The sequence below is a fragment of the Saccopteryx leptura genome, chromosome 9, assembly GCF_036850995.1.
Source record: "Saccopteryx leptura isolate mSacLep1 chromosome 9, mSacLep1_pri_phased_curated, whole genome shotgun sequence".
Taxonomy (NCBI): domain Eukaryota; kingdom Metazoa; phylum Chordata; class Mammalia; order Chiroptera; family Emballonuridae; genus Saccopteryx; species Saccopteryx leptura.
This window is the reverse complement of record NC_089511.1, coordinates 13,442,088-13,461,190: the sequence shown is the minus strand read 5'-3', so window position 1 is coordinate 13,461,190 and position 19,103 is coordinate 13,442,088. Positions and strand designations below refer to the sequence as shown.

The 19,103-nt window shown below is 44.8% G+C and overlaps 1 protein-coding gene across 1 annotated transcript in view; it reads left to right on the top strand.

The window, feature by feature from the left end:
* CDH8 (cadherin 8) overlaps positions 1 to 19,103 on the top strand; it is a 354,528-nt gene that overhangs the window by 13,848 nt on the left and 321,577 nt on the right. The window contains exon 2 of the mRNA XM_066349106.1: positions 2,572 to 3,022. Coding sequence (XP_066205203.1) covers positions 2,771 to 3,022 — 252 coding nt within the window. The 5' untranslated portion in view covers positions 2,572 to 2,770. The remainder of the gene's footprint in view (positions 1 to 2,571; positions 3,023 to 19,103) is intronic.

Genomic DNA, 19,103 nt, shown 5'->3' with positions numbered 1-19,103 from the left:
GATGGTCACTGTCATTTTGCAGAAGAGGAGACAAGCTCAGAGAACTTCAGGATGTCTTCCGTCATTACAGGGGCCGCCGGGTGAGCGGGGATTCGAACCCGGGGTCTTCTGCCTCCACCACAGACTCTCTGTGGCATGCTGTCACCCTTCCTCAGCGCTGTCCCGGCCCCGCGAGGTCGGATAGCTCTCACAAATGGGAGAGATCACAGCACGTAGTGGATGTGCGATGAATGCGAAGTAGATACGCAGACTGGCAATTCAGAAATATCTGACTATTCTGGGGTTTCTGATCAAGACCTTTAGAATTTTAAGTTTGAAGCCTGCCAGGGTCTGTTCCCATTCTGGGGTGAGAAAGGGTCTCAATGAAAACGTGCTGGAAAGGAAGGCTCCACCTCCCCGGGGGGTGCTGCTGTTCTAGGGACGGTAGAGGACGCTGTCCTCAGTTTCCAAACCAGCTGCTGCCCGCAGCGGTTCCTGTGTTCACTCCCCCGGACGCAGCTGCTTCCCGGCCCAGAGTCCTGGGGATCGAGCAGAGGCCGGGTCACATGTGACAAGCAGGGTGATACCGCTGGCTGTCCTACTGGAGCAGATGCTGCAGATGCTGCCTGACTTGGCAGCAGAATCGGCGACTGCCCTTTGTGGCTGGTCTCGCTCAGGCCACTGACTCACCCTTCCTGCTCTCCCACCGAGACAGAGCAAACCCGGGGCCTGGAAGCGGGAGGTTCCCTACCCCCTTACCAATTCCCCGGGCCAGACTGTTCCCAGTGGCTTCCTGAGAAATGATTTTCCCATTCCATTTAATTCAGCAAGGTTTCTCTCTGGGATCTGCAGCGAACATTATTTCTTTGAAAAAAATAATTGTTTTGAGAGGGAAGAAACCCGTTTAGCCACGCCGAAGGTGAGCAAAAAAATGTATTTGACACCCAAGGTAATGGAGATTTTTCTTGCCCACCCCTTTCTGAATCCCTGCCATTGAAAATTGTATTTTTTTTTTTTACCATATTCTACTCCCAAAGGAGCTTTTCATAATTTAAATCTCCTGTTCAACTGCACGTTGAGAATGGGAGTCCTGACATTGTCCTGATTATAGCACACACGCTGGACATTACAGCCTTGCTCTCTGGGAGCGCTCTAATTGTATTCCCTTGTTACTAGCATCCTGGTGGAGGATTGCATTCTGCGCCCCAAATGGGACTGTCCTTTCTGATGGGTTGTGGCAGCTCAGACTGTAAAACTGGGGTACATTTTTCTTCCCATTTTTCATTCATAAGTTTTTTTAAAAAACCACTAAAGGCTAGTTTCCACACATAGTTCAGCCTAAAGTGAGCTAGAACCCATCTTTAAACTGGTAGAGAAAGGAAGGAAGGAAGGGAGGGAGGGAGGGAGGGAGGGAGGGAGGCAGGAAGGAAGGAAGGAAGGAGAAAGGGAAGGAAGAATAAAATAGAGGATTGCAACCTCTACAAGAATACAAGAGGGCTTCATGAACATGCATCCCACTGTGCATTAGAAATAAAAAAGAGCCTGACCAGGCAGTGGTGCAGTGGATAGGCTATCGACCTGGGATGCTGAGGACCCAGGTCCAAAACCCCAAGGTTGCCGGCTTGAGTGCGGGTTCACCAGGTTGAGTCATGGAGTCATAGATTTGACCCAAGGTCACTGGCTTGAGCCCAAGGTCACTGGCTTGAGCAAGAGGTCACTGGCTCGGCTGGAACCCCCCTCCCCAAAAAGGCACGTATGAGAAAGCAATCAACTAAGGTGCTACAGCTCCCAGTTGATGCTTCTCATCTCTCTCCCTTCCTGTCTATCTGTCTCTCTCTCTTGCAAAAAAAAAAGAAAGAAAAAGAATGTAAGAAAAGAGAGTAGAAGGGCTGAAAAGAGAGAAGGGAAGAGAGGGAGGGGAGAAACAGGAGGGAGGGAAAAGCACATTTCTATTATTGAATTTAAAACAATTTTTGATAAGCAACATAGATAAAACATTAACAATAAAATCTAAATCAAGCCCTGGCCAGTTGGCTCAGCGGTAGAGCATCGGCCTGGCGTGCGGGGGCCCCTGGTTCGATTCCCAGCCAGGGCACATAGGAGAAGCACCCATTTGCTTCTCCCCCCCCCCTTCCTCTCTGTCTCTCTCTTCCCCTCCTGCAGCCAAGGCTCCATTGGAGCAAAGATGGCCCGGGCGCTAGGATGGCTCCTTGGTGGCTGCCCCAGGCGCTAGAGTGGCTCTGGTCGCGCAGAGCGACGCCCCGGAGGGGGCAGAGCATCGCCCCCTGGTGGCAGAGCGTCGCCCCTGGTGGGCGTGCCGGGTGGATCCCAGTCGGGCGCATGCAGGAGTCTGTCTGACTGTCTCTCCCCGTTTCCAGCTTCAGAAAAATACAAAAAAAAAAAAAAATCTAAATCAAGCTTAAAAAAAATAAAAGGACCTATTAGCCTACTTGCTCTGATTCCTCAGTTCGACTTTCTTAACTCAAGAGTTTTAGAAACTTTCTAGTACCTGATTTTGAAAAGCAGTGATTTTGTTTAAAAACCTGTTTCAGTGGGAAATCTTTCTTCCTCCTCTTTTTTTTTCTTTTGCAGGCAATTTCAATGACAAGGAGAACCCATGGATCTTGGTCCTAGAAACACTGTTTAGACGATGTCTGTTGCCTGCACTATGAGCATGTGCCAGACCTGTAAGTAAGTGCTCAGCCCTGCATGATGAATTGGATGGCTGCAGACCGGAGGCAAAAAAAGTAATTGTCTCATTTTCGTGGTGATTTGCTTAACTGGTGGGACCATGCCAGAACGGCTAGCGGAAATGCTCTTGGATCTCTGGACTCCATTAGTAATATTATGGATTACTCTCCCCCCTTGCGTGCACACGGCTCCGATGAATCAGTCTCCGGTTCTAACGAGTGGATCCCATTTGGAACTAAGCAGGCCGAGTGAAGAACAGCGGATTTTGAACCGCTCCAAAAGAGGCTGGGTTTGGAACCAAATGTTTGTCCTGGAAGAGTTTTCTGGACCCGAACCCATTCTCGTTGGCCGGGTAAGCTCTGTTTTTTAAGATCCCAATTTCAAGACCTGTTCCTTGTCTTTCAATCTTAACGTCAGACTTGTCACAGTTGCTGAGACCCTTGGTTGTAAGTACTTTTGGCTAGATGGTTGGGTTGTTCACCTATCGGTGTCTTTAGGGATATGGATAATCTCACGGTAACAGTTTTCAATGCGGACAGACTGCTCATCTGGGTGCAGGTCATCTTCCGCACGCCTCCCACCACCATAGATACAGTCGCCCGGTGTAACCCCTACACAGATAAGAGTGTCTTTCTCCTTTAAGACAGGGTATCTGTCTGTGTGCCAAACCTCCTCTCTTACAGCGCTTGGAAGAGGTACGCCTCTTTTCCTCAGTTGGAATTTACACCACCTTGATTCCTTGAATGTTATTTTGTGTCTCCTGTTTCAGGAAGAGTTTTCTCCTTTTGTTGGTGTGTCTTTGTTTGTTGTGTCAATCATTCACCTAGGCTTCTGAAAGGGGAATTCCTTGCGTGGCATGCTTCCTAGCATTTCGTACTGGAATCCAAAAACCCTGGCAACAGGAACCTAGCTTAGCCATTGTCAGAAGAAACACGATCCATAGAGTCAAAATCGTGTATGTGCATGCATGTAGTGGTGTGGTGGTGTGTGTGCATGCATGTAGTGGTGTGGTGGTGTATGTGCATGCATGTAGTGGTGTGGTGGTGTATGTGCATGCATGTAGTGGTGTGGTGGTGTATGTGCATGCATATAGTGGTGTGGTGGTGTATGTGTGTGCATGTAGTGGTGTGGTGGTGTATGTGCATGCATGTAGTGACATGGTGGTGTATGTGTGTGCATGTAGTGGTGTGGTGGTGTATGTGCATGCATGTAGTGGCATGGTGGTGTATGTGTGTGCATGTAGTGGTGTGGTGGTGTATGTGCATGCATGTAGTGGCATGGTGGTGTATGTGTGTGCATGTAGTGGTGTGGTGTATGTGCATGCATGTAGTGGCATGGTGGTGTATGTGTGTGCATGTAGTGGTGTGGTGGTGTATGTGCATGCATGTAGTGGTGTAGTGGTGTATGTGCGTGCATATAGTGGTGTGGTGGTGTATGTGTGTGCATGTAGCGGTGTATGCACATGCATGTAGTGGTGTATGTGCATGTATGTAATGGTGTGTGCACACATGTAGTGGTATATGTGCATGCATGTAGTGGTGTGGCGGTGTGTGTGCATGTAGTTGTGTGATGGTGTATGTGTGTGCATGTAGTGGTTGATGGTGTATGTGTGTGCATGTAGTGGTGTATGTGTGTATATGTAATGGTGTGGTGGTACATGTGTGTGCATGCATGCAGTGGTGTGTGCATGCATGTAGTGGTGTGGTGGTGCATGTGCATGCATGTAATGGTGTGGTGGTGCATGTGCATGCATGTAGTGGTGTGGTGGTGTATGTGCGTGCATGTAGTGGTGTGGTGGTATATGTGCATGCATGTAGTGGTGTGGTGGTATATGTGCATGCATGTAGTGGTGTGGTGGTGTGTGCATGCATGTAGTGGTGTGGTGGTATATGTGCATGCATGTAGTGGTGTGGTGGTGTGTGTGCGTGCATGTAGTGGTGTGGTGGTGTATGTGCGTGCATGTAGTGGTGTGGTGGTGTATGTGCATGCATGTAGTGGTGTGGTGGTGTATGTGCGTGCATGTGTTAGACTAGAATTGCATCTGTGTTGTTGTCATTGGCAGGTTAGACAGTGTCTCTTGGTAGATAAGTGCTACCTGCTCTCCAGACTCACAATGTGGGTTATTGAAGACTGTCCATGTTTATTCTTCAGAATTGCTCATAAGCTTCTTTCTGTTAATTTTGACACACAACCATCACCGTAGGTAGAATACCAATGAGGAGGCTGCCAATGGCTGATTTCCCTGGTATGTCCGATTCAGACGTGAATCGCACCAATGTCATTCGTTTCTCAAATGGAGTGATTGAAAAGAGAAACAGGAAGGGAATTAAATGTTGATCTTCAAGACTGACGTTAACTCTGTGTTCCGCTGGGAACTTCTGGTTGCTTGCCTGCTTCTGCCTTGCAGGGCAAGTTGAGCCTCTTCAAGGATTGTTTGCCCGTTTCATGTAGTGCTACGTGGACAAAGGGCACCTGGGTGAGGAGCTACAATCATTCAAAGATGATTTACTGAGCCCTTTCTGTGGGTCCAACACTCTTTTAGGCACATGCGGACAAATCAATGAACAAACCAATGATTCCTGTCTTCAAGGAACTCACGCTCTGGCCAGTATTGGGTGTTCTTTATTATAGCGTTAAGTACTATTATTAAAGCACTTTGTGAGCCTAATCCCGTTCTAACAATAGTTCCTTTCTAGATGTATGTGTGTATCTGCATATCTGTATATCTTTATTTCATAAGTTCAAAATGTAAAAATCTCTCAACGATTTTTTGGTATGCTTCATACAAACTCAGGTAGCAGAACTGACTCGGATCTATTTATAGTCATAATGCATCCCATTACCGTGACTGTTCAAATATTTCCCAGCAGAAATGTTAATGTCTGTGGTGACAGGGTGCTGCCCCAAACCCTGCAGAGGGTTGTTCCTTACCTTACAGGTTTTATACCTTAACATGTTTCGAAATGTGAAAAACTGAATTCCAAAACACATCTGGCCCAGCGGGTTTGGAATACGGGCTTCCTGGCCAATATCATTTCTCTTTTCTTGTAAATGGGGAAACGAAGACTTAGGTGGATGAAGGAAGCACACCGAGATCATCGAGCTAGTCAGTGATCTGAGTTTGAATCAGATCGGAGATCCCCAAGGCCGTAATTTGATCCACCATATCCTATTATACCTTAGTAACTAGGTGCCACACGTATAAACTATAACTGGAACATAAGGGTTATTGAGCACAAAATGCAGAGTTCTTAAGTTCTTGCTTTCCGGGTAGTCGGAACTTCTTTAACGAGCCTTAAAGCAAGTCATTCCATACAGTGTGAAATTCGGGATAGTTTCTCATACACGCATAACTGGTAGATATCTTCTTCCTGTTTGTACTGGTTAACTCTTTATGGAGGTATATCACAGTGATGGGATCTTGTATGATATAAATAAACAAGCATGCTATGCCCAGGGGAACTTTCCCCTTTTATCAGAATAGGAAAAGTAATTAAATTGGGCTTTGCTTTGGACTCATGGAATCCGATGACTCATTTCACCTCCATTCTTTAGATGAAGTAATAGAGACATGTGGCCTCTTTGGTGAATTAGTATAAGGCTCAAGAAGTGCATGCTTCTTGGAATGTCAGAAACGCTGCTAAGGAACCCCCAGGACTCTGAACTAGCCCAGATGCTCCTGCGTCTCCACGGCTATTTTTATGAATTAGCCTTTTTCCTGCTTCTTACCTTGGCCAATTCCCAAACAATTGCTCAATCAGAGTTAAACTTATTATTTTCAGAAGAACGTCTTTCCACAAACATTTCCAATTAGACACGTTTCCCCTGAAAGAAAATTGCTCCTGAATTATTACCGTTTCGCCTTGTAAAAAAAAAAAAAACTTGTATGGCGAAGCCCAAAATACAGCGCAGGGGGCGGCTTCTGATGACGAGGCAGGCCGAGCGTGGGGGGGACGGTTCGTATCGGGGTGCCCACCGGTGCTTTAGAGCGTTTTATCTCCGTGCACACTCTTCTGTCTCCGGCTCTAAGCCGCTTCCTCACCCTGCCTCTCCCCGGGAACTGGCTGAGAAGCCGTAGTTACTTCTGAACGTACCTGCTCTTTCAAAGGCCCTCCCGCGGGTCTCCATGGTGGGAGCCCTGGGCCCTGCAGACTGAGTTCAAGCTCGAGGGCAGAGCCGTTTTTGAGTGATTGACTCCTCGCACAGACCCGTTCAGCATCCGCTGTCTGTGTTTACTATCTTGGTAGGCAGCTAGATGCAGAGAGAGAGAGCTCATCTGCAGAGCTGTGCTCTCCAGGCGTTTGCATACCGGCTTTGCCATTTTTCTGGGTGTTAGCTTGGGGAGGAAAAAGAGCTCTTCCAATCAGTCCAGGTAGGTTACTCTGGGGGAAGGTGATTTTTAGGTGTATACTGAAGGGGGGGCTGTCACTAAACCTGATGGGGTGGGGAGCGTGGGAAGGGAGGTGCCCCAGCTGGACAGGAAAGTTTCTGCAACATAACAGGGGTCTGGTAGGACTACGGAGGATCGCCTGGGTCAGGAGCAATCTAAGCCTGTGTATTTTCTGTTGAATTAAAATGACGTTGAAAGCTGTATTTGTCAAGGAACCCTCCCTGTCCCATTCTGCCTGAAATATAGCTATCCCCTCTCCAATATTTCATATCCTTTGACTGTGCTTTATTTTTTCTTCTTCCTGATGGCCGTTATCTCACATTCTCTATTCTTTATGGTGTGGATGTGTTGTCTTTCACTAGAATGCAAATGCTATAAAGATAGATTTTTTTTTTATTTTTTTGGTCTCCTTTCTTCTTCATTATATATTCCCAGGACCTAGAACATTGCCTGCATACAGGAAGTGCTCAGTAATATTTTGTATGAATAAATGAATTAATAACTCACCTAAATAATGGAGAAATTTATAAAACAAATATGAATTCCACCAGATTTAATGCAAACGGCTGTTTTCGGTAAAGAAGCCAATGAGTTGCTTTCATTCTGTCCCTTTCGGTAGTTTAAGCATTGTTTCTATATATTGAATTTAAAAGTCTTTCTTTGGGCAAGTGATAGTGGACACTTATTAAAACCACTCTTCGAGTAGAGGCTGCAGGATGCCCTGGGTGGTGGCTGTCCCCCTACCCAGTGGCGTGAAGCAGTGTAGGAAGAGGATCTCATTATTTTCCAATCTACCTGCAAACTTATGCTTATGCTTACGGCCCAAAGTTCATGAGGAATCTTTTTTTCTGAATTCCTGTGAAAAAAAAATTACCAGCCAAACGGACACCATTCCTGCCTCCAGTTCTCTGGTTAACAGGATGGTTCAGAGCCTGTCCATAAACACAGAAATATTTAACGTTCCACATTGCCCAGCGCCTGCAGCGTTGCCTTTCTCTGCCAGTAACGGCAGAGAGTACGGTGGCGCACGGGACCCTTTAACCTACATGCTTACTTGTTCTGGACTTAGGAAGGAAAGAGGGAATACCCATGGTGGTTGTTATAACTCTTGCCACCAAGACCCAATATAGTGTCATTGTAATGAAATGTGCCTGGACTCTTTAATAGGGACAGCTTGGTGCCATCCTGAAAGCCCTTCCCTGGGAGTCACAAAGATGATCCTTCAAGTCGTTCCCTAAATAGTTATTGAGCACCTCCTGTTTGCTAAGCGTTGTTACCTATGGATTCTCAGGTCTGAGCAAACAAATGCATGCCCTCTGTCATAGAACTAATGGGCTCCTGGGGAGAGACAGACATTAAATATATAATCACGAAAACAAATATCCCATTCACATGGAGATAAGTACTCTGAAATGAAGGACTATGCTTCTTAGAAGCACATGTAATGGAAGATGCCCTATTCTGCGGAGTGGTGGAATCTTCCTGAAGGTAATAAACTGCGAACCAAGAAGCCATAACCAGGTGAACCAAGATGTAGGGGTGTAGAGAGAGCATTGCCAACGGAGGAGATTACATGTGTAAGGGATTGTTTGAGCAGCTGGACGAGGGTCCGGTCACGGAAAAATGGGCAACTGCAGTTGGCATCTTTTGGGCCTCATGAGACAAGGATCTCTGGCCCTTCTGGCTTCTTCTTTTCCTCTGCTACGTAAAGTAGCCAGAAGAGACTCACACAGCTTCTCTTGGCCGCATGTCTTCACCTGTAATTGTATAGTGAATTACAGAATTATATTAAAGACACAAATCCCTATAGAACAATGTGCGTGGGGGGGGGGATGTCGTATTAAATAATTGTGTGTGACACCTACCAATTTTCAGTCCAAGTTCCTGTAGCTCTTGTTCTGTGGCTGTGGTTCCTCTGATTGCTTTATTTTGGGAAAAACCGGTTTGCTGTCCAGGTGGTCAGAGATCTGTCATAAATCCTCCGCGTTACATAAACTGCTGGGCTCCCATTCCCCCTTTTTTTCCTCCTACCTGGGCTTGTGAGCAGCTCCTTATTTGGATATCCCTCTCGCTGGTGATGCCACATCTATTTATAATTCTCTCCCTCCAAGGCACTGACTCATTTTCTCTCTTTAAATTTGACCTTCTAACCTCCCGTCTTTCCTGTAACTTGGAGATTGTTTGGGTGGTGCTTAGAATGAAGGACACGGAATGCCAAATAATTACACTATGTCAGCGACCAGTAAGAAAATTGCACCCGACATGCCATTATTTTCGCTGGCCGTTTGCATGTTAAGAGCGCCGGGCTCTGCGGCCACAGCCAAATTTTACCCTTAGCCTTGCGAGAACGGTTTGCTGTCAGTTGCGTGAAGCTTCTGCCGACTCAGACCGAGCCTTGTGCCCCAAGAATTTGGCAGGAAAGTAAGTCAGCATTGCGTGTCTCGGTCTGGCCCAAAGCGTAGGGCCGTCTGCCTCTTGCCCAACGTCCCGACTGCAGAACAGCAGGCATTCCAGAGCTGCTGGGAATCTTTTGATGCTGATGTAACTAAATGGAGTAGTCGTAGGCTTGTAAGTCAGTGGAAACTCTAAACACACATGCACACGCACATATACACGTGCCGTCGTTAGCTGAGTTTATGTGGGTACATCCCAAGTCACCTCCTAACCAGATCTCTCTGTAGCCGAGCGCCCACTCTGTTCATGTCATTCCTTACCCTGGGGCCAGGGGAGCGTGGAGATACTCTGTGCTTATCTCTGTAGATGCCCTGAAAACTAAATTTGCCCAGACTTTGCAGAAGAGCCTGTCTTGCCTTTTTTTTTTTTTTTTTTTTGCCGGTTCTCTAATGGTTATCTCATTGAGACAGATACTTTCCCAACTTGAAATAAAATGGTAGTAGTCACGTTTATAGGGGACGATGTGACTTTACTTTCTGAATTAAATGGCAATAAGGTGGTCAATATGAAAACGAATCAATTCATTCCTATCACAGATTTGAGGCCAAAGCTCCTGGGGAAGAGTTGGGCAAACGAATGTCACACAACTCTGAAGATGTCACTGAGCTGTCACATGACAGGGTAGCGTGACTCGTCAGCAGTTATTACGTTTTATAATATGGAAACATGACTGCAACTGAATAACTATCAGAAGCAAGATATAAAATGTGTATAAAATATAATTTAAAAATGCAAGTGTGATATGAACAGAGTACCTGACCCATATCTATTAAGATACGAATGTCACATGAAAAAAATATGTATGTCCAAACATTTACAAAAATAATGAACTCCTATGGGCCCATCACTGTGATCATTCATATTCTACAAGTTTCACTATTTGATTTTTTTGATTATCTCCCCATACACACATAGTGCCAATACTCTTGAGTTTAAAAACTAATGGGAGAAGAATCCTTATATCTATAACCACTACATTCTGGTTCTGGTGTAAAAATATCATCAACTGAAAATAACATATTACTGTTAAAAAAAAACCCCAACAAATATATGAATATATCCAATAAATAAATGATATTCATTTAACCCGCATTAAAAACAAAATGAGTTAATTTCTGATATCGATTCATATTAATAACTGTACCACAAATCAACAAAGGGGAACTTGTAAGAAAATATACAAATACATCAAAACTATTTTTTCTAATATGTGATTAGATTATCAGGTCTTTCTTCTTTGTAATGTTTTGCATTTCATTTTCTAGGATATGCTATTATTACATTACAAAACATAATAAAATGGGAGTAAAATAAATGACAGTTATATTGTTTAATTTTCTTAAAATGAGTATCATTTATTCATAGCAAATTACTTAATGTGAAACCATTACTTAATGTGAAACTCATTTGGTAAATAGAATCTATTTTTTTTTAACTATACCCATATTACATACCTGGAAGGCCAGTCTCATCAATTAATACATTAAAGTGCTATAAAATTTAATCTTTTTTTATCCAACTATGAAGCTGATAAGAAGAGCCAGAGCCTACTAGCTCTACTGCTAAAGGCACATTAAACTAAGACTTTCATTATCATGGGATTGACCCATAGAAACCAGAAGTGAAGATTTTTATATTGGCCTTGAAATGGAGACCTATCTTTAGAAACTTTAAGGAATATAGTCAGCCTGCATGTTGCTTGTAACCTTTCAATAAATGAGAATAACCCAGAAAAGTTATTTATGGAATTATGTTATTTAAGAAAGATAAAAGTTTTATAACATAGCTCTGGTCAGGCATGCATTAACAGTAGTTTCCTTAACATCTCAGCATTTTTTAAAAAAATCTATATATATTGATATTATTTCCATCATAGTTAACTTAAATTTACCCAATGTGCATTCCTGCACCACCACCCCCAACCCCCACACCTTGGCCTAATTTGGTCATGAATTTTGGTTCCAGCTGAATCTTCATGTATTTTGAAATACAGTAAAGAATACAGTGAAGATAGTCTAGTCAACATTCCAAGATCTAGATGTTCAGTTAAAATGTGATACATGGCCCTGGCCGGTTGGCTCAGTGGTAGAGCATTGGCCTGACGTGCAGGAGTCCCGGGTTCGATTCCTGGCCAGGGCACACAGGAGAAGCACCCATCTGCTTCTCCACCCCTCCCCCTCTCCTTCCTCTCTCTGTCTCTCTCTTCCCCTCCCACAGCCAAGGCTCCATTGGAGCAAAGTTGGCCCGGGCGCTAAGGATGGCTCCATGGCCTCTGCCTCAGGCGCTAGAATGGCTCTGGTTGCAACAGAGCGACACCCCAGATGGGTAGAGCATTGCCCCCTGGTGGGCATGCCAGGTGGATCCCAGTTGGGCGCATGCAGGAGTCTGTCTGACTGCCTCCCCGTTTCCAACTTCAGAAAAATCCAAAAAAAAAAAAAATGTGATAGGTGTTCCCATCCGCTCTGGCGGCCTCGCCTCTCATTTTGGAACATTCAGATGTTACTTCTGGGAGGAGAAGTGTACTATACTCTGCAGGGGGTCCTCGGGCTACAATAGTCTCAACACATGACATTTCGAGTTTATGATGCTCACTTCCATAGAAACTTTAAAAAATTGAGATGTTCAGTGTTCTGGCTTACACCGTTAGGTCCTACTTTGGGGCTTTGTAGGAGAACTGGTTTGGTTGCACCACGGAAGACTACGCAGTAACGTGGTGTATGGGTGAGGGAGTTGGTGTCCCCCAGTAACCGCACCTACCACAGTTTAGACTGTTAAAAACACAAGTGTCCCGTTCGTGTTAGGGTATGTTTTGACTTACACTAGAATTCAGGTTACGTCACTGTTGTGGGAAAGGAACTGTGTCATAGTAACGGGAGGACTCCCTGTATTTCTGTTATTCAGAGTGCGGGTCTGCCGGCTGGCGGCAGTGACACCCGGCAGGCGCTGAGAGAAGTGGCATTCCGCTCACTGCCTGTGGACCCCGACTTGCCCAATCAGAAGCTGCCTTCTGACGATTTCGCTGGGTCATGCCTGTGCACATGAAAGCATTCAGATAAAAACTTGTATTTTTAAAGAACTCAGTCCATCAGCATTCAGTTCCAGGAGGGCATGAATCAAGCTTTTTGCTCTCTGTATCCAGGCTGAGTGAATATTGAATACCACTCAGAGACAAATGTCATGGGGCCTGGAGTTTGGAAGAGCCCCAGGCAAGGTTTTTGGTGGAAGCCGCTGCTTATCTCATTTGAACCCTATGAGGTTGGTGCAGGACGCCATAGGCAGTGACACCAATTTGCAAGTGGGACTCCTTGTCATTGCAGGTGAAGGTACAGGCAATCCCCTGTGGACCCTCCAAGCTTGATGGGTTAACATGAACTTTTGCTGCTCTGATCCGTGAACTTTCTTTTTCTTTCTTTCCTTTTTTTTTTTTTTCTGCATGTATTTACCACAATGAGGCAGATGTGCTCTGAAATTTGAAGAGTAGCAAATGTCACTGGGCACTGGGCTTCCACAGGAGATAATAGCAGAGTCCACATGAGCCTGATCGGAGGGCTGAGGAATATTAGGGGAAGAGCAGGGAAGAAAACGTGAAATGCATAGATCTCTATCTGTCTCTCTCAAATCCTAAAATGCCCACGTGCCTTGTACAGACCTTTATGGCCCATAAATATAGGGCGGAGGCCACGAAATCAATATTATCCAGGCACATTAAGGTAGTGGGGCGGGGGAGAAAGGAGGTCTTAAGTAACCCAAATAAATGGATAATATCTATGAAGTGTTTACAGTAGACACTTTCTGAAGTTTGCTTGTTCAGTCCTCATAGCAATCTTCTGGTTAGCATTGTTTCCACAGCCAGATGGGAGGAGAGTCACTGAAGGAAGAGTTATTTGCATTAGAGATCACAGGTTAGGCAAATATTGAAGAAATGGGGAAGCCAAGAGTCAAACCTGGGCACGGTGATCCCCAGAGGATGTTTCAGTAACCATGGCAACACGTCATCTCATTTGAACCCCAGGTGGGCGGTTCTCAGTGAGCTGGGTTACCACCCTAGCTTGCAGAGAAGAAAAGTAAGACTCGTTGAGGTAAACCAAGGTTTGGTCTCATGACTCCAAAGGAAAGGGTTTACTGAGATCTGAATGCACACTTAGCGCTGTCTAATTGCAAAGCTGTTCCAGCGATTTCTTGGCTTGCATCTTTATATATGTTGCTCCTTAGAGTCAGAGCAGGATATAAACCCCTTGAGACAAGAAAAATGTCCTTGAGACTTATGCACGTGGCAACTCTTTTATTCCCTTTGTAGGGAGATGAAACTTTCTCAGTCTGGCCCTGAGCTGAGCCCAGTACCACGGACAAAGTGATTCTTTGTGGAGTTTGCTCCAAACGCACAGCAACTAGCAGAGTATCTCACTGTCTTCTTCGCTTTCTCATTTTAAATCACACATTTGACATGATTATGGTGATGACGTAAGAGAAAAATGCCGTCAAAGAAGGAACAGCAGGAGGAGAACATTTTTGTTGAACACTTTGGGCACCTTGCTGTGTGCGTTCAACATATTCAGAAGGGTTTCATCTCCATTTTGCAGACAAGGAAACTGACACCTTGGATGGCAGGAAATCCTCACTGCTTAGGTGACCCGACTGAAATGACCCCAGCTTTTCTCTGAGTTGAGCATAATTCTTAACTACTCTGAGCAGTATAGCATGAGGTGAGAGAGTTCCAGAACCTTTGGCCATGGCTGGGCAATGTGGTGGGACCCTCTTCAACTGAGAATCACCGGGACAGCAGAAAGGAGAAGGGAACAGAGGAGAGAAATGAGGTACAAATCCTGAACACACAGGCAGGATCTCAGAGAAGCCAAAAAGCTTGTCCTTGAACTAATTGTGTTAATGCTGAATGATCGAGTCACAGTGCCCAGGATGCTTGGAACCTGAGCTGGAGGACCCGACCCAAGGGGCTTCAGAGGTGGCATCTGTCATTTCCTCAGTTCTCTGCTGGGACTTCCCTGGTGCCTCTTCCAACTCCAAGAGTCTTTTTTTTTTTTTTTTTTTTTCCAAATGGATATGTGAATCCCTGTTCTGTCGCTTCCTTCCCAGCTCTTTTCCTGGTGACCTTCCTCTGCACAGCTCGGGTCCTGTCCTTCGCTACTGCTGCACTTAGGCACAGGGAAGAGTCCCCACCCTTCCACCCCCATTCCTTTAGCAGATTCTCCGAGGAAATGTAATTTGGTGAAGGAGCAAACATGGCTATTAAAAATGACTAAATCCTGTGACTCCTCAAAGCAAGTCAGATTCCCTAGCCACTCAGTGGCTTTATTTGGAATGTGACAGGGTTATTTACAGTGGAGTTTTCTTGGCTTTTATTTATTTATTTTTGTATGTGCTTCTGGGGAGCTGAAAGAATAAATGAATTTTTCATTGCAGTTTTCCTTCTGTCTTACTCTTGTGTGCATGCACGCGCGTGTGTCTGCGCGTGCGCATGCAGACGCGCGCACACGTGTGTCCTATTATTCCTCCCTTAGAGCAGTGTTGTTTTGACAGAACTCATCCTGTGATTATGTCCCTGCCTTTGCAGGAACATTTATAATCAGCCTCGTGAGGTGTTTTCAGAAATCATTAGACATTTGCAATGGCTGGTCCTATTGATCACAGCCACTGTTTCTCTGGTCTCGTCGGCTTTTCCTGTCATTAGATTCATAATGCAAAGGTCTTAGTTGTTCGTTTGTTGTTGTTGTTTTTTATAGTTGAAACCATAGTCCACATCCCCACAAGTGCTTGGGGAGTGCATTTCAAGGTCCCTAGCTTTTCCTCCATTCCACAAGTTAGAGAAAGCAAGCAGAAAGACGAAGTAATAAACATGGAGACATGCCCACCCCCAGCCCCTGACCGCAAATGCACAAAAGCAGAACAAGATGGTGAGACAGGGTGGAAGAAACATGAACAACAGGGCTGAGTGGCAAGTAGAGAGAGAGAGACAGAAATTGTGAACTACAGAGAGAAAGTCACTTTACAAATGACACAACGGAAGAATGAAGCCTTGACACTGAAGACATGGAAAGTGAGAAATTCCGTAGAAGCCCAGAATTTTGGAAACACACAGTGGATCAGAAGCAGCGAGATAAAAAAGGGCATCGCGTGACAATGAAGAGAGGAAAGCAAACAGAGACAATCTGTGTGGAGTGGATTTGGAGTCCACTGAGAGATGGTTCACTCGGCCCAAGCTTATTCTCCTTTAGCCCCTGGACAGACGGGCTTATGTATCCTTTCATGACATTTCTGATCACACACATCTGCCATTTCTTTAAAAAGGAGTGCAGCTGATTCTGACACATGGCATTTGCTGGATAACTTGTGGCTGGCAGGACCAGGCAGGAAGACAGAACGATTTGAGCATACCAAAAAGCATGATGATCTTTCGTCTAAATATTCCCAGAAACGCATCTTGGCTTTCAAAGTTCTAGACTTCTCTTGCAGTGGATGCTAGAAACTAGATCATCATCTTTTTTACTTCAAATCAGATGTGGAGCATAATAATTTAATAACGAGTCTTTAAAGGAAATCCTCATACAGTTCATACTTCTGTACCATGGCAGTAAACTTATGCAGTACATGATGTTTACTAAGGAGGTGGGGAAGTAGGAAAGGATTATGGGTAAGTCCTTGAACAGGTTAACCTCTTCACAAACTCTCTCAAATTATGGAATGGGCTTTTGAAACATTAGAAGAAAAAAAATGTCACCATGTTATTAGAATGTATATTTCTAGTATAAAAGTTTAACTTATGCAATTAATTTTAAATAATCTATCTATAAGGGCCATAGAGAAGGCTGAGGTTGTCTTCCATTTTTTTACTTTACAGATATATTGGAAGACATAATGGCTTAAGAAAGAGTTGGCAAGGTGGAGGTTGAATATGGATAGGTTGACCCAGGGGAACTAATGCTTCCTAAATACCTCATGCCTGTCAAGATATAAAAAAAAATTATTCACTTGAACTGGGTGATAGGCTATCTTAATATCACCCTCATGTCCCCTTAACAGATACAGAAACTCAGGTTCGGAGAGACTGAGTCACCGTCCCAGAATGGTCAGTACAGTGGGGGCCAGGCTCTGGGATGCGGAAGCAGCTTCTTTCTGCCTTCTCCCTTCCTTTGCTTCTTCCTTCTGTTCTTTGCACATGGCTACGTTCCTATGGAACAGGGAGCCATTCTTATTTTTATACAACACAATTTGCATTTCCAAGTGTTTCTCTGGCTCGTCCCAACAACCCAGAGAGCTTCGAAGGAGAACTGAGGTGATCTTGGATCCATGCTGGAAACCGAGTTCTCTGATACCGTGTTCAGTGTTTTCTCAAAAAGACCACACTGCCCGCCCAGAGTCTTCCATGAGTTGCCCAGCTTGCAGAAGGTGGCATCTCCCCTTTAATAGGATGTCTGTGGCGGTGACCACACTTCCAGATCACACTATGGAGCAGGCTGCTGAAGACACGGACTCCAAAGTCTTGCAACATTGCCACCGCTGTGAGGTAGGAAAGACCCGGATGAGATTACCTTTGAAGGATACCATCAGTCGTGTGGTTTGTGCAATCTCTTAAATCCAGGGACTGGACTCCTTTGCGACTCACAATGACAAATGCAAACTGAGGATGAAGGTTAATAAGAGACAAGCTTCCAGAGGGTGTTATTGAATGGAACTTTCAAAAGCACACACCGCCTTGTGAGCTCTCAGAGTCACGTTGTCCAAGATTGTGTCCCTTAATACAGCCTAGCACCCCCCCCCCCCGGTGCTGGGTGATGCATGGGCCAGGTTGAGAAGCCCCAGATGCAAGAAGAACAGTGGAGAATTCTTTTGTTAAAGCCAGAGGCAGGCCGTGGCAGCTGGGTCTTTCTTTAGGCTTGCTCACCAGGCTTGGGTCTGGGCGGGGAAAGGTGGCCATCGCTGTGTCCCTTAGGGTTGCAAGACCCGGGAGATGCTTTCATCCCAGGGCTTGGCTAAGAAGCCCTGTTGCCTTTGCGAAGGAAACCTGCAGGACTGGGATGGCTCCCCTGCGATGTGATGGGGAAGGAAAAGTCTGCATGTGAGACCTCTCTCCCAGAAGAACATTTGAGGTGGACCAAAAAAGGATGCCTACTTCAGCACCGGAGACTTCGGAGAGCCCTGGCGAATGCAAACTCCTCTGGTCCTGTCCTGCTAGTCGGCGAGCTCCACTAGGCTCTGGCTTTTTCCCTTTAGATCTTATCAAAAGTGTCAGCGCAAGAACTGCTCTAACGCATCAAGGAAGGGGTTGGGTTTTTGTCCCCCCTCCCCTGAAGACAAAGCATGGATGTGCCGAACACAGATTTCCCCGTTGGCGGTGAGGTCTGTCTGCCGCCTTGCAGACCACCCAGAGAGGAACATCGACCTGTCAGAAGGACCACTGTCCTTTGAGCTGTGGGGGCGTAAAAATGATTCCCTGGGAAAAAGGAATACAGTCAGGCATGACAGTGTGTTCTTGGCATGCAGATATAGAATCACCACCATCATAATAATATGAATTGCAGTGAAATAATAAATCTATAACACCTGGTAAGGAGGTTGCATCAAAGGAATAGTATTAAAACGCGCTTGAAGAAAGCTATTACGTGGCAGTAAATCAGTGCTATGAACTGCACTGCTGTTTTTTTTGGTGCAGAATTTCGAAAAGGCTTGATCTTCCAATTTGTGAACTGGTAAAAATAAAAATTTATAATTTGAAGTAATCATTGAAGTAGAAGCGAATTCATTGGCACCTTTTATAAAGAGTGAGCAGAATGTAACTTGAGATGGGTAATTATTTAAGCATTTGTACACCCCTTCCACACATGTGTACCACCCAAACCCCATTTCTACTCAAACAATTAACATTCCTGCTAATGTGTAATTATTGGGCAGAACATTTTCGTTAATTGTGTTTTAGATACAGGGATGGTTAAATTCATTCTCTGAGATAAATTGTATTATGCATTCACCTAAGATTTTCCCTGACTTTTGTTTTTATGAAAATGAGGCATTTTAAAAGAGAAGGTCCCTCTGTAGAGCAGATAGCACAGGCGTTGCCATTCTGTAGACCTCTCTGGAAGGAAGGAAGGAAGGAAGGAAGGAAGGAAGGAAGGAAGGAAGGAAGGAAGGAAGGAAGGAAGGAAGGAAGGAAGGAAGGAAGGAAGGAAGGAAGGAAGGAAGGAAGGAAGGAAGGAAGGAAGGAAGGAAGGAAAGAGAGAGAGAGAGAGAGAGAGAGAGAGAAAGAGAGAAAGAAAGAAAGAAAGAAAGAAAGAAAGAAAGAAAGAAAGAAAGAAAGAAAGAAAGAAAGAAAGAAAGAAAGAAAGAAAGAAAGAAAGAAAGAAAGAAAGAAAGAAAGAAAGAAAGAAAGAAAGAAAGAAAGAAAGAAAGAAAGAAAGAAAGAAAGAAAGAAAGAAAGACCTCAGGAAATCCGATGGTAGTTAATATATAGTAACACTAATAGCTAACACTTTGAACAGTTTTCTGCCAGCATTTGGGTGAATACCATAGCCTAACTTATTTAATGCTCACAAAATCCATATGAGGCACACACTGTAATACATTTCAATTTGTAGCCATC